This window comes from Limanda limanda, chromosome 1 (genome assembly GCF_963576545.1).
Source record: "Limanda limanda chromosome 1, fLimLim1.1, whole genome shotgun sequence".
Taxonomy (NCBI): domain Eukaryota; kingdom Metazoa; phylum Chordata; class Actinopteri; order Pleuronectiformes; family Pleuronectidae; genus Limanda; species Limanda limanda.
In genome coordinates this window covers 21,105,629-21,120,845 of record NC_083636.1, presented here as the reverse complement: position 1 = coordinate 21,120,845, position 15,217 = coordinate 21,105,629, and the positions used below count along the sequence as shown (strand labels likewise).

The following is a 15,217-nucleotide window of genomic DNA, read 5'->3' as shown; positions in this document are numbered from 1 at the left end:
TTGATTCATTTATTAAAAAAAAAAAAAAACACCAGTACTTTTATATTCAAATCAAATTTTATTATGTGTTCATAGTCATTTTTCCAAAAATGTATCTTTGGTCCCCTCAATGTTACATATCTTTGGGCTTATACCTATAAATCTTTAATACTTCTCACAAAGGTTCAGTCATATATTTAAATACATAGATTGTCGTAGCTTACACTGGTAAATACTTCTGCTGAGTCTCTAGCACTGAGGTCTCATTGGCTTTCAGTGGTTTTCTTTCAACACTTTCCTCTTTGGCAGCTTGTCTCCTTTGTTAAAATACTTCTTGGCGCCGCCGTCGGTCACATCGAGGTGTTCGGCCGCCGCCTCTAACAATCACAACATCTGAACAGTGTTTGGTCCTGACGGTTAAAAAACGTGTTATTTATGTGGGAGCGGTATTTGTTTGTGTAGATCCCAGTCCGAGCAGCTTGAGGTACTAGGACGTGGATCATCACAGGCAGGTGCTGTACAGAGTCACTTTGTAGCTGATCTCCTCCAGGACCTTGCGGACGATTGTCTCCAGCTCCACCAGCTCCGCGGCTTTGGCCTCCAGGATGCGCTGGTTTGCATCGTAGGAACTTTCCAACTCTGAAAACACAGGATCACAGCAGATGTGGAGAGAGGTAGAGAAAGTAGAAGCAGTATGAAAACACGTCAGATTGACAATCGTCTTACCTCCGAGTCTCTGCAGCTGGCTGCTGCTGTGAGTGAGCAGCTCTTTGGCCTCCTGCTGCAGCTCGTCTGCTCTCCTCCTCGCCTGCAGCACCGTCTCCCCTTTGTCCTCCACCAGGTCCCCCACCTCCACCAGCTTATCTTTCACCTCCGAGTCAAACTCCTTCACACACAAACACACACAGAGCGTCACAGGGCGGACGACAGCATGTGTGTGCTAGTGCTCCTCACCCCAAATTCAAATGTGTGTGTGTGTGTGAGACCTTCTGGGCCTCGTCTGCTTCCTGTCGGGCCTGCTCTCCGATCCGGTCGGCCGTCTCCGACAGCCGGTTCACTTCCAGGTTGTTTTGTCTCAGCATGCCGACCTCCCTCTCCAGCTGCACCAGGCGACCGGTGGTGTTACTGAGCTTCAGCTCCGTGGAGGCTGTCTCCGCCTCCACCTGAGACACACACACACACACACACACACACACACACATACACACACATTAAACCCCTGCATCCTCGCTGTGTGGTGACCTCAGAGCTCGGAGGTGACACTCACAGAGATCAGCAGGTCCAGGGTTCCTTTAGTGTTGTTCTGGGCCAGCTGGATGGCGTCCATGGCGATGCTCTGAGCGCGCTCTGTCTCGTTCAGCGCTGCCTGCACGACATCTGCCGTCTCCTTCATGGTGGACGCCTCTTCACTAGTGGACAGAGTGAACATGTGTATTCATGAGTCCATCCTTGGACAGAAACGTCCCCCCCCTCACAGTGTGTCTCTGTGTGTTACCTGGCAGCCTTGGCCTGCTTCAGCAGCTTCTCTGCGACCTGGATGTCCTCAGCGCTCTGACTCAGGATGCTCTCCACGCTGGTCAGGGTTCCGACCTTCTCCCTGATCTCCTTCGTCAGCTCGTGCAGCTTCTCGGTCGAGGTCGGCATCTCCAGAGCCATCACCTCGTTGGCCACCATCTCGATCACCGAAACATCGGCCTTCTCATCTGGATCATTATCAGAGACAAACACAGTTTTTGAAATACTGAATATCTCATCCATGTTAGTTCTGTAGTAGAGCTGTGTGGTTTGCTCACTGGTGAGGAGGTCTCGTATCTCCTTGATGAGGTTGCGGAGCTGCTCATTGCTCTGCTCCACCCGCTCCTTGCTCCGGTTGGATTTGATCAGCACCTCCATCGCGTTCCCCTTGGCCTCATTTGCCCGGATGTTTGCTTCCCACACCTGATCACAACCAGTGTCAGTGTGCGCACGTGCATCTTCTGTTATTCTGCATTAGCTGCTACAACATGTTCACTCACCAGCCTGGAGAGCTTGTCCACCTCCTGCATAGCTGCTAAGATCTCCTGGTCCAGGTCCTTGGCTGATTTGAGAGAAGTTTGGGAGGTTGTGACGACGCCTTTGCATCCTTCTCCTCCACACCTGGGAGCTCCGTCCTCGCCGACACAACCCAACCCGCCGCAGGAGGAGCCAGAGCAGCCGTCACCGTCAGCTGCACCGCCACACGTCTGCAGAGAAAGAGAATTTGAGGTTGTCTTAATATTCTATGAAGGATGTGTTGTGGTTGTGTATGTGAGTTGTGGTTTTTCTGGTCCCATGTTTCTCACCTTCTCACTAAGCGGCGATAGGTCGAATTTCTCCAGCTCGTCGGACAGTTTCTCCAGCTTCTGCGAGTTCCTTTGGTGCTTGCGATCAAACTCCTTCTGGCCGCTGCTCAGTTTGTCCTCTGTGGCTTTCCGTACCGCGGCGGACTCTTCCACCGTGTTTCCAGGGTCGCTGGTGGAGGTGTTGGTGCGGAGCTCCGCCATCGTGGACTGGTTGTTAGCTGCTGTGATGGTGTCCATGGCACCTGAAAACACACACAGGCCCCGATGAAGTCAGAGAAGGGAATATGCAGCTGATTTCCATTTGATTAACTTGAAATCTGTTGATATTTTTTGATAACCGAGTCAGAAAGTCATTAAAATGGATGAAGCACGTTGTCTCCGTCCTGCGGTTTGATTCCTCACCCTGGAGGTTGGCGTTCTTGGCCTCGTACACCTGCTGCCTCAGGTCCTGGACGCTCTGCTCCAGCTGGTTGGCCTCCTCCGTCAGTGCGTCCAAGTTTACGTCGGTGGAGTTGGAGTCATCGTGGAGAAGGTTCAAGGTCTCCTCTGTGGTGTTGAGCTTTCCGTTCAGGTAGGACATCAAACCGCTGTAGACACACGGGGAAGAAGTAATGAAGGGTTTGTACATCATGTGCCTCCCATGCGTCTCTGGTTGTTTCTGTACGTACGTGATCTGGTGCATGAGATCCTGGGTCTGCTCCAGCTTCACGGCAGCAGGGTTGCTCTCCACTATCTCTGTCACGGCCTTGGAGTTTCTCTCCAGGCTGCCGATCAGCTCTTTGTACGGCTCCGTCACCCCGTTGGTCTGCAGCTCTGTCACCTGGGCCTCCAGACGCTGGGTCTGATTGGTCAGCTCGCCGACCACGCTGTCCCAGGTGGCGAAGCACTGGTGGCAGGGCTCACAGTCGGGGAACTCGCCCTGGTAGCCTCGGGCGCACGTGTCGCAGCGTGGGCCGGAAACGCCCTCGACGCAGGTGCACTGACCGGTGGCGCGGTGGCACTGCTCGCTGGAGATTCCCCGAGGGTCACAGTCACAAGCTGGAAACACACAGAGAGGAGATGCTCTGTATCTAAGACTTTACAGTTCATCCATTAACACACATTCATACACAGCAGGCAGAGCCATCAGGGGCCGTGTGGGGTTCGGTATCAAACCGACGACTCTCAGTGGACGACCTGTTCTGCCTCCTGAGCTTGAGGGAAGTCAGGGTCAGGGAGATAATCCAGGAAATTAAAAATAAATCCAGGTATTCCTGATACCAGGAACGTGTTGTACAGTTCAAATTAGTTGTAAGAGTTTCTGACTCTTCTCTAACTTTGTCATTTAGAACTAAATATACAATATAAATTTAGATGAGAGGTGTAACTTTTCTTTCTAAGGTCATGTGAGTCCTCTTCTTGCTTCACAACTGACCTGGAAACAGTTATTATTAAAATAAGAATAATAATAGTTTATTTTCTATAATCCGGCTCATAGAACAGGCTCTTAATAAAGAACAATAAACATCATGTGCTGTGTTTTCTTAAGAAACCTGAGACTCGTAAAGTCTCCTCAGGGAAATAAGTCGTTTGAAAACAAAGTTTAGTTCAAGCTCCAGCTCCTCCAGTAAATGAAGTTATCCATGAAGACGAGCAGGAGGGTCACGCTGACCCCGGGCCCGTCCACTGGACTGCTCCCCCCCAGAGAAGAAGAAGGGGGCTGTTCAGAGTGAGTCAGGACGAAGGAATGCAGAGTCTGAGGGTCGCTGCATTGTGTTAAGGTTGATTTATGGAGCCGGGGGTGAGGGTTGGGTTTGGAACGCTTGTTTTTGTCATGTAGAAATATTTCACTCGTGTTTGGAAACACACGCACAGAACATACGTAGTGGTTATGGGCTTGTTTCTGAGAAAGTGCCTCATGACAACCCCCACATACCAGAGACACTGACGTCCACCTCGTAAATCATAAATTAGTTTTGAATATCTACATTTTACATCTTCTCAGCTGTTGCAGCAGCTTTAAGAGGCTTAAATAACAATACGTTAACTTATAGCTGGTCATTACGCCCACACGTTTCCCTGGGAGGAGGCCACAGCGCCCAGACCCCCCCGTGCATCAGAGTGTCATCTGTGCATATAGGAGGAGAGGTCCAGCTGGTCCAGCAGCTCAAGAGACCTTCAGGGAGGAGTTCAGCATTCCTGGCTCCTCTGGGTGCCGGAGCATGACGAAAACGGGATGCCTGGGACTTCTGGAGAACATCTGGTTCTGGTGGGCAGGGAACGATAGGTCGTTCCCAGATCCCCCACCTCCCACCCCCCCTCTCCTCCCCTCTCCTCACCCTCTCCTCACCCTTTCTCTCACTCTGAGGGGCGAGGCAGCTACTGTGGGGCGTGCATTTCTGCAGATGGGCGCTCTGTCAGTTTGCCCGACAGACAAGAAAACCCTCTGAGATTAATACTCAGCACCTGTCTGACAAAAAGACATTTTAAAATCACTAGGAGGACGCGTGGGCTTGAAAACACAAACCTGAAGCTCATTTGTGACTCTGGGAATCCCCATGAAAAATGAACCCACCATAGTATTTACTGACGGAAACTAAAGGAAGCATCCGACCAGTGTTCCAGCTTCGGAGGTTGAAATGAAACAGTGGCCGTGAGATTTGAGGCAGTGGGAGAGTTCATATCCATATTGGGTGAACAGTGAAGGACTCAAGGTCGTGTTCTTCAGTGTTAGGACAAGAATCTTTAAACATGCACAAGGGGTAATTTATCATGGTCTAACAGGCCTGTTCCTGGCTGTTTGTGTCTTTAACCTGACCTCGGTCCAGATGTTTCACAAACTGTGGTCAGGAGGAAAGTGTGTTTCAACTGAAGACAACATCTGGGTCTTCATGGGTTCACTCACCCTCTGCCACTCCCACTTCCCCTGAAGGAACCCCAGCCCCTCCTCTCTCACCTGTTCAGGATCCTCTTGTCACCTCCTGGTACCGGTCCATTGAATTAAACTTCATTTTAACACTATTAAAACTTTAATAACCTCATCTTTTCTGATGAAACCACTTGGTGGCACCAAAGTGGAATTTAAATTCAAGTGACCTTTTTTACGTTCGTTTCGTATTAAAAGTGACAGTGAGTTAAAACCGAAGCATAAATTTATGTTGTTTACCGGTGGCGGTGACGTACCGTGACATTTGACCTCTGGATCCCCCCAGAACAGCTCCCTGCACTCCCGACACGTGCTGCCGCCAAAACCAGGTTTGCACGAGCACTGTCCCGTGACCTGCAGCAGAAACACACAATAAAAAACACTTCAACAAAATACTATCACAACACGGCTGACGTCTTATTTTCCTGCTCAGTTTCACAGCTTTTTCTTTCACTCGCTGACACAATGAAATCTGGAGTTAAATACAACTCACTTCTCTTAGAGAAATGCACATTCAGTTATCCCACAGTGTATTGTGAAGTTTCCTTCCTCTCATGGAAAGCAGCCAGTAAACACAGAAACCCACATGTGTGTGTGCGTGTGTGTGTGTGTGCACCATGTGTTCTCTGTGTGCGTGAGTACACACACATAGATTTGAGATGCAGCTGGAGTCCATATATCAGAAATACAACTACACAAACCCAGACCCTGGTGATTAGTTGGTTTGGTAACAGTGACTCACTGCAGCTCTCCCAGTGAATCACTTGGAACTTTGGCTCATTGTGAAATAAAAGCTTTGGCAGCAGCGTTTCACTGGGAGACGAGAGTTTAGAGCTTCAGCTGTACATCGTGTCGACGGAGGGAAAAGTGAAGCAGCTGCTGCAGGATGTGATGCAGATTGAATTAAATTGTATATCATATTTCTTGGTCGTGCTCAGTGGAACATATCTCTCGTTTTTTTCACATATCGTAAACATCTTTATTATTGATCGTTTAGGACTAAGAGGTTCCTGTTCCCGACCGGAGGCTGGATTTCAGGTTGTGAACACGATATCTCAAGAACACTTTGAAGGAATTTCTTCAAATGTCATACTAACATTCATTGGAACTTCAAGTTGAAGTGATTCAATTTTGGGGGTCAAAGGTCAAAGTCACTGACCAAATGCAACACAGTCCGTGAACGCAACGCAATTTCTTCAAGATTCTACCAGTTGTCACTTGGACTCAAAGATGATCAGATTGAGTTTTGTTGTCACAGAGTCCCACCCACCTCATTGCAGGAGGAGCCGAAGGAGTGGGCGGGGTCGCAGTCGCAGCGCTCGCAGCCCGTCCCGCTGGCGATGTTCCACGTGTCCGCGGCACAGCAGTCGCAGTTCTGACCGACCACGCTGGGCTGGCAGGGACACTGACCGGTCTGCTGATCACACTGACACTCGCTGGGGGACGAACAGGCCAGAGGGAGCGTTCCCTCGCTGTCACACATGCACTCTGCACAGAAGACGTTATATATCAGGATCTGAAGTTGGATCAAATACACTCAGTGAGGTTGTGGTGTGACATCAGCAGCTGGACTCACTCCTGCAGCTCTGCGTGGCAGCGTCGCCGTAGTAACCCAGTTTGCAGTGCTTGCATCCGTAGCCGTCGGTGTGGTACAGGCATTTGAGGCAGGCCCCCGTCCGGGTGTCGCAGGACCCCGGGTCGTGCATGTCGATGTTGTTGTTGCACTGGCAGGGCATGCAGCTGCCGCCGGGCACCAGGGGGTTCCCGTAGTAACCGGGGGAGCACTCGTCACATCTGGAGCCTTGTTCAGGAGAAGAAACGGGAGATAAATCAACTGCTTTGTGTATTTAGGACAAAGGTCAGCAGGTTAATTACAGGGACACAGAAGTGTTTGGGTTTAGTGTTGGTATGTGTGTGTGTGTGTGTTTGTGTGTGTTTGTGTTTTGAGATGAAGACTTGACGACAAACCTGCTCAGGCAAAAACAAATGTGTTGCTCTACCTTTGTATCCGGGGCTGCACACACACACCAGCTGGTTGGTGTGGGACAGGTGGTAACATTTGTCTGCAAACTGGCGTCCGCTGCGGGGGCCGTCAGGGCACATGCACGGGCGACAGTGGCCCCCTGAGCCCAGCTCGGGGTCCCCGTGGTAACCGTCCAGGCACCTGGACACAAAGGGAAAGGTGAAACAGAGAAGATCCCTTTGGTTTGAGGACGCCTGGAGGGAACGGGTGTCATGAAGTCAGTGATTTCACAGTGACACCTTGGTTCTGGGGGAATGTCCGGAATGTTTCCTTTAAGCTTTTGATGTCGTGTCACTAGATAATTATATAAGTTCCTGCTCCTAACATCCGAGAAGTAGATTGTAAGATAATCTAATTGGTCGAATTCAGGCCTAAAACGCGTCCTGGTCACCGGGTCGTACCTCTCACAGTGGTGTCCGCCGGTGAAGTCTCTGCAGCCCTGGCACTCGCCGGTCTGCAGGTGGCAGTACTCGCTGTGGCCGTTACAGTGGCAGGGTCGGCACTGGGGGAAGCCCCAGAAGCCCGGCAGGCAGTGGGAACACTGGCGACCAGTGGCCCCGGGGACGCACTCGCACTGGCCGGTGGCCTCGTGGCAGAAGGCGCTGACCGAGCCCCGAGGGTCGCAGTCGCAAGCTGGAAGAGTGTAAATCACATGTTATTGTGACTGGTTTAATTAAATAAGCGTCAAACTGAACGATCACGCTCGACACTTACGTCTGCAGCCGGCGGGGCTGAACAGGAACGTGGCCGGGGCGCAGTGCTCACAGTTCCTGCCGACCACGTTGGATCGACAGCGACACTGACCTCCGCTGGACTCACACACGGCACTGAGCGAACCCTGAGGGTCACACTGGCATGCTGGGAAATGAGATGAGGGAGAGAAGAAGAGGGATGAGATTATTGTTGATGAAGACGATGACGATCAAAGTTGCACGACGCACGTACCCATGGCTCCGTTGTGCAGCAGAGCAGAGACGCTGAAGATGTAGTCGCTGCAGATGTCGGTCATGGGGCTCTTCACGACGCTCTGGCTGCTCTCCAGACATCGGTAGCGCTGGAACGTATCCCACGCTCCCACGCCGTCGATGCCGTGGAACATGTCCAGCTCCCTGACCCGAGGAATCAGCACCAACTAAAACAGAGGAGGAAGAGGGGGCGGAGGTCAGAGGGATGGAAAATGTTATGAAACCACATCAGGTTTGAAGGAACAGGAAGTGTTTATTTTCTGTTTCTCCACATTGGACGATGTTAGATGGAAATGAATCTCACTTGGTTAAATCATTGTGTTTGTGTTGTGTGTGTGTGTGCATGTGTGTGTGTGTGCATGTGTGTGTGTGTGTGTATTGAACCTACGGAGTCGATGAGTGTGTACGGGCTCTGGACGTCGCTGACTGACGAGTACAGCGGCAGACTCAGGCTGATCGTGTAGTTCATTCCTCTCTCGAAACAAACCGGCCTGAGCAGCAACACGTGTCTGAAACACAACAGGGCCAGAGCGTGTTGTTAACGTGTCGTTAACGTGTCGATGACAGCAGACACAAACAAACAAACACACACAGGAGGAGTCATGTCGTCTCACCTGGATCCAGGAGGGAGAGAGATGGCCTGCTCGTCTCCAGCCTGGATGGAGTTCCCACATTGACTGATGTAGTTCGTAGGGTTGAAGACGGGACGCTGGACTCTGATGTTCACCTGCTCCCACTGCTCTGGCAGCTACACACACACACACACACACACACACACACACACACACACACACACACACACACACACACACACACACACACACACACACACACACAGGTGTTAGCTTCCACTCTTCTAACTGTAACTACCACCAATTACATTTTCGTAATATTATATTTTTAAATTACAATTCTTATTACAAATGTTCTGAAGCTCTTAAATCTTCTGTTACACTGACATGTTGTGTGTGCATGTGTGTGTGTGTGTGATTGAGTGTGTGTGTGTGTGTGTGTGTGTGTGTGTGTGTGTGTGTGTGTGTGTGTGTGTGTGTGTGTGTGTTACCTGAGGCTCATAGCGAATAAGGACGTCGTAGTCCATGGAATCTGGGATGTTGTCGATGTTGAACTCTAAGTAGGCTCCTTCTGGCACGTTAACGAATCCCATACCGGTCCACGTGGGACTCCGGTCCAGAGGGTAAGGTCTCTGGACCACCGTCACCCCCTGATGCACAGAGACACATGTAGCTCACACATCTGGGAACAACACACACCACCACTTCATACACAGCTCGTTAAAACCCACTCACGGGTCCGTGCTTGGCGTCCTCGGCCTCGTAGGTGTAGTGGTCCAGAGTGATGAAGTAGAAGCCGGACTCCACCTGGTCGCAGCGGCGTCCGAACATGTGCTCCCTGCAGACGCACTGTCCTGAGTGAGGGTCACAGCTGGGGACAGGGACATTTTAATGTGAAGGTTAAGATACAGGAATTATTGAATGAACAGGGAATAAATAAACGGCTCAGACATATTTAGAGGACGGATGTCTGTGAGTTTGGTGCAGCTTGAGTGAAACTAGTTTTCTTCGGTCTTTTAATTCCAGACCTTCCTCAAAGTGCAGCTGATCTCACGATACTCATGTCTCACTGCAAACAAACATCCCTCCTTTGAAGAACAGACGCTCCTGAAACATTTCCTCTCATTCAGAATCAAAGAGTAAAGTTATTTTAAGTTTATTTGTCAAACTTACTTATTGTCCACAGCTCCGCCCTGGTCACAGTCACATGATCTGCAGCCGTCCATGTCGTTGGACAGACCCCAGTGCTGAGGCTGGAGACAAAGGAACACAGAGGACACATTTCAAACATACACACACACACTGGGACGAGCATCCGGAGTCACGCTGACAGTTTGGATCCGTACCAGACACTGGTCGCAGTTGTGTCCGTCCACCAGGCGTTTGCAGAAGCACTTTCCTGAGCGGGACTCACAGGGGTTTCCTCCCGGCAGCGTGCCCAGCGGGTTACAGGCACAAGCTGCCAAAACACACAGAGGAGCAGGAGACAAGTGCTGAGTCAGTCCAGGGTGTAGCGTGCACAATATCAAAGTTGAAGTTCAAGGGATTTTTCAAATTAACCGTATATTAGTAATAAACCCTTTTCCTGTGTGGTGTGAGTGGTTGGGACTTACCCAGGCAGCCCTGAGGCCCCTGGCCCAGCCCGTAGTGTCCCTGTCGGCAGTGGTCGCAGCGCTCGCCCTCCACGTGACCTTTGCACCGACACTGGCCTGAGATCAGCCGGGCGGCCACGTCGGTGCGCGGGTCACACAGTCCGCCCTCCAGAGAGCCGGTCGGGTCGCAGTTACACGCTGAGGAGACACAACACATGGTGACAGTGGGAAAAGATACAGGTTTTAATGCCAGTGACATGAGGCTGTTTTCAGTGCTTTACATATATTTTAGCGTTTTAATTCCTGATTTAAAGGTGTTTGTTTTTAATATTTTACTAAAATAAAGATTCAGTGGGTTTTCTGTGAGTGAGGGAGAAAAAGAAAGAGAAGCACAGAACATTTTGTAATTTAAAGACGAGTCTTGTACAGAGGGAGGAAGAAGGGAGGTAAAAAGAGGGGGGGGGGGGGAGGCCATGTTTAACTTTAAAACCCGGTACTTAGCACGTCTCTGCAATCATGTTGTAACAGCAGCTCCTGTCTGCCTCTCACTTCAAAGCCTGAGCCAGTTGCTGAGTGCAGCTCCAGGTGCTGCTGGTGGGAGGAGCCACAGAGAACCAGCACAGCCTGGGAGTACAGAGAGCAGGAGGTCAGAGGTCGGGAGCGGGTGACGTACGTTCACAGACGTGGGGGTCCCTCAGGTCTCTCTCCGGGTGCTGGTAGAAGAACGGCGCACACTGCTCGCACTGCCGGCCGACCGTGTTGTGTCGGCAGTCGTCGCACACGCCGCCGCTGGTGTTGCCAGTCGTCATGAACACGGCGAGGTCGAAGTGACACGAGGTGGAGTGACGGTTACACTCGCACTCTGAGAGACAGGAAGGGAGATTCAGAGTCAGACATGATCCTCTAATCCTACGCTCATCAAAGGGAATAAGACGTTTTTCAAACTTGATTGAGATTTGGATGTGTGTTGGTCTTCTTACTCTTGCAGGCGTGTGTGTTGCGTCCCTCCGCAGGCCTCCACGGTAAATCGTTGTAAAAGTCTGTGCAGCGTTCACAGTTCAATCCCTCAGTGTTGTGGTTACACACACAGCGGCCGTGGACCTACACACACCGAATACTGATTCAAAAACAGACTCAAAAGCTCCAATTCGTGGCTGTTCTGGAGCTTTCAGTCATTTCACATGATCTTCAACATGAGACCTTGTTACACAATTCTTGAGGAATTGTACATATTCAAATTTCCATGTCTTGTATCAGTTGCCTGTGGGTGTGTGTCTGTCGTACCATGCCCTCGGCTCTCATCGGCGCTCCGTCCATCGGGGCGCACTCGGAGGCGTGGCCGTAGCAGAAGCAGTTTCCTCGGACGACCAGGTCGTACAGGGCGTAGTAGTACTTCTCCGTCACCTCCACGCGGGAGTCCAGCAGGTTGTCGCCCAACGTGTGGAGCTTGAGGAACTTCACCTGGAGGTTGGTGATTTTCAGCATGTCTGCGCACACATACACACACACACACAGACACACACACACACACACACACACACACACACACACACACAGAAAGATGCATTCAGAGGTGTCTGCGTGAGTTTTTCTCAAAAGGAAAGTAAATCTACACAATGTGAGGTCTGATATCTTGTCATTTTTTCCCGCTGCTGTTCCTCACACACCCACAGCATTCACCACATACTTAACACGAGTGTGTGTGTGTGTGTGTGTGTGTGTGTGTGTGTGTGTGTGTGTGTGTGTGTGTGTGTGTGTGTGTAGGCGTGTGCACAGAAGCTGACTCGCTTCCACATGTGAAATTCTTTCCCGAGCTCTTCCCTCCTGACCTCTGACCCCCGCAGCTCGGCTCCAGGTAGCTGTTACCTGAACGACACTGAGTAGAAACCGAGCCACTCACTCTGAATCCTCACGCTGTACGGGTCCTCGATCTCGAAGGCCGGGTCCAGCACGCGGATTATCACCTGAAATCAGGAATCAGGTCAAAGGCTGTACAGGAAGTGACGTATGGGTCTGAATCTGCATCTCAGTTTCAGTCTGGTAAATGAAAAGGGAAAACCCACCTCTCCCTCTGTGGAGGGTTCAAAGTCGGAGTAGTGGGAGTCACATATGATGTCATCCACTTTGACCATGGGCCCGGTCGACACACCGGGGAAGGACAACTCGCAGTTGTAGGCGAAATAGCGATAAACCTGCCACGTCTTCCCGAAGTCCATCGAGCGCTCAATCACCATGGCAGCCGGGCGGAACGTCTGCGGACGGATGGAGAGAATCATGAATAAATTCACAAAGGAATCCAATGTTCCAGTTTTCAACAAATCAAGATTTTAATTCAATAAACTAACTTTTATCCCCTCGATTCTCACAAAATGAAAGAAGAACAACTATTTTCAGCCGAACTTTTTTTTAAATACTCACACAATCAATTTAGGCAAAATTACCAACTCACGGTATTTTAATATAGATTAAGTTAAATTGAGCTTTCATGCATCAGAGAAACCAAAACGTCAAAAACTCAAGTTTAAATAAAGCAACTTTAACATTTACACTTTACAACAAAGTTATAAACTGTGTTAATATAACTTGTCTATTTGAATTCAAACCAACAAAGTAATTTTTAATAATCCAGATTCACTTTGTGGAACAATGAGAACTTATGGTTTAAACATGATAAATATAAACTTATATATATAACGGGTGGGGGCTGCAGGACGTGTTGATCTTTCCTGTCGTCTGACTGAAAACAGGGTGGGACAGGAAGTATGTCTCATGTGTGTTTTGACTACTACGTCAATGAAAGGCATGAATCCAGCTGTCTCACATCACGTCCGACCATGTGACAGAGATCTGAGCTTAACGCTGCACAGCAACTCTTCCTCTTCCTCTTCCTCTTCCTCCTCCTCCTCCTCCTCCTCCTCCTCCTCCTCCTCCTCCTCCTCCTCCTCCTCCTCCTCCTCCTCCTCCTCCTCCTCCTCCTCCGCTGGTTCCCACCACTCTCCAGAGACCAGAACCATTTCCCACATTCCTCCACCGCAGCTGCTCTGTGCTGTTTATCTCCGTGTCGTGGGTACGAGAGTATCTCTGTGATGTGTGTGTGTCTGTATGTGTGTGTGTGTGTCTGTGTGTGTGTGGGGGGGGGGGAGAGAAAGAGATCCAGCACCTTGAAGGTCATGATAAGGTGTGTGAAGTGAAACTCGGCCTCCAGGTCCAGCTGGATGGTCACGTTCTCCACACCTGCAGGTGAAGGGAAACACAGGAAATCAACCAGTGAAGACAAATCTCCATTCATAAGAGTTCAGTGTTTGAAATGAGCAGACCCCAGATGGGCTTCATCCTCTCACGTTAACATGTGCTCCGCATTTACAGGCTCTCTGTGCTCGGCTGGTTTTTCTGTCCCAATACAAATTGAATCTACTCAAAGTCCTGCATTGTGTTGCTCTGTGAATCCTTGAATGTGTAATTGTTCATACTTGCAGATCCGAGAAGTTAAATCAGATTAAACCAATACAAAAACGCTTAAAATATCTTGGATAGAAAAAGATAAGTAATGTGTAGATTGGTGGCAAATCGAAAGCAATCTGCTGGTAAGTGTCCCTGTGGTGGTAAATGATGAAGTATCGTACCAAAAGCTTCAAATGATCGTATTTTGAGGGAAATTATCAGATTCGACCAGAGGGTTTGACGCTAAATACAGATTTTTCTAAGCTGTTTCGAGATTCTGAAGCAATTTAGTTACAGAAACAATCCTTTTCAAGGCAGAAGGCTCTGATTTTGAAACAAGAAGGACTTGTGGAAAAACTTCACGTGAGAAAATATGGGTAAACACAGACCTGATCCCTATTTTACTGTCCAGAACTAATGATCAAATTATCTTACCTCATGTATGCTCGTACATCGTACAGAGGGCAAAACGATCGTACATGTGTCATCATGAAACGCTGTGTAGCTCGGCTCAGCTTCAAGTTAACAGCAGCTGTGGGAAGTGGCTCAGTAGCCAACATGGAACCGACTTCTGCGAGGGAATTAGAGGAAATCCCAAGCAAAGCTATTGTGTGTCTGCGGCCTCCTGCTGTTTGGAGCCATCTGCAGAGCTGGCTGCCGCTGCCGCCATGACTCACACCACCGGCAGATTCCCACCGCTCTGCAGGACCCGTGTGTGCATGTGCAGAGTGGGGGGGCACACAAGTCTGAGAGCCGGATGCTGTATGGTTCATTTCTAATGTTAACGATGTCATGAGTATTGGTTTTCTTTTAATGGAGCCTCAACTATAATGATTTACTTTATGTGCAATAGAACGACTCAAACTAAACACACGCTGTTTATTTACAGTAGTCGTGATGCATCTGAGTGCAAAGTGTATATCAGGTTCCTGAGGAGGAACTTCCAGGGTGAAGTTCCAAGAAGAGTTCCTGAAAAAAGTTCCTGGAAAAGTTGGAAATGGGCTGTTGGTGTTTAAGTGAGCGAAGGATCGAGCAGAACCGGGGACGCCAGTGGGTGAGCATCAGAGGTTTTCACTTTCTGCACAAAGTCAAGAACCTAAACTAAACAGATTCTATCGACGCCTTTAAAACTTATTTCTGTTTCACTCTGTTGTGGTTGATTCAGCTTCTTGTTAATCTTTCTATTTATTTATTAGCCTATTAATTTGAGAGTTAAATCAGAATCTAATCGATGCTTACCTCTGAAATACAGCTGCTCTAACTTTATATTGTGTTGTGTGTGCATGTGCATACAGTACACACACATACAGACAAATACTGTTTGAATATAAGGCAGTGTTTTTGTTTTAGATTTTTAGAATTATTTCTTATTTAGTCACAAGTATTTAATTTGACAGAAATAGGGGATTAATAGGGGGG

At 49.4% G+C, this 15,217-nt stretch overlaps 1 protein-coding gene across 1 annotated transcript in view; it reads right to left on the bottom strand.

Moving 5' to 3' along the window:
• Positions 1–38: 38 nt before the first annotated feature.
• The window catches only part of LOC133013278 (laminin subunit beta-1-like), a 19,309-nt gene continuing 4,130 nt past the window's right edge, over positions 39–15,217 (bottom strand). Inside the window, exons 4-33 of the mRNA XM_061080381.1 lie at positions 13,518–13,591; positions 12,421–12,609; positions 12,258–12,321; positions 11,642–11,844; positions 11,338–11,458; positions 11,031–11,219; positions 10,379–10,555; positions 10,112–10,224; positions 9,939–10,018; positions 9,501–9,636; positions 9,257–9,415; positions 8,808–8,941; positions 8,582–8,702; positions 8,174–8,360; positions 7,943–8,086; positions 7,630–7,861; positions 7,206–7,369; positions 6,782–7,006; positions 6,476–6,693; positions 5,463–5,559; positions 2,969–3,338; positions 2,703–2,887; positions 2,301–2,542; positions 1,995–2,201; positions 1,773–1,917; positions 1,475–1,682; positions 1,247–1,388; positions 966–1,142; positions 706–865; positions 39–618 (exon numbers count right to left, since the gene is read on the bottom strand). Of these exons, the coding sequence (XP_060936364.1) occupies positions 482–618; positions 706–865; positions 966–1,142; positions 1,247–1,388; positions 1,475–1,682; positions 1,773–1,917; positions 1,995–2,201; positions 2,301–2,542; positions 2,703–2,887; positions 2,969–3,338; positions 5,463–5,559; positions 6,476–6,693; positions 6,782–7,006; positions 7,206–7,369; positions 7,630–7,861; positions 7,943–8,086; positions 8,174–8,360; positions 8,582–8,702; positions 8,808–8,941; positions 9,257–9,415; positions 9,501–9,636; positions 9,939–10,018; positions 10,112–10,224; positions 10,379–10,555; positions 11,031–11,219; positions 11,338–11,458; positions 11,642–11,844; positions 12,258–12,321; positions 12,421–12,609; positions 13,518–13,591 (5,000 nt within the window). The 3' untranslated portion in view covers positions 39–481. The remainder of the gene's footprint in view (positions 619–705; positions 866–965; positions 1,143–1,246; positions 1,389–1,474; positions 1,683–1,772; positions 1,918–1,994; positions 2,202–2,300; positions 2,543–2,702; positions 2,888–2,968; positions 3,339–5,462; positions 5,560–6,475; positions 6,694–6,781; positions 7,007–7,205; positions 7,370–7,629; positions 7,862–7,942; positions 8,087–8,173; positions 8,361–8,581; positions 8,703–8,807; positions 8,942–9,256; positions 9,416–9,500; positions 9,637–9,938; positions 10,019–10,111; positions 10,225–10,378; positions 10,556–11,030; positions 11,220–11,337; positions 11,459–11,641; positions 11,845–12,257; positions 12,322–12,420; positions 12,610–13,517; positions 13,592–15,217) is intronic.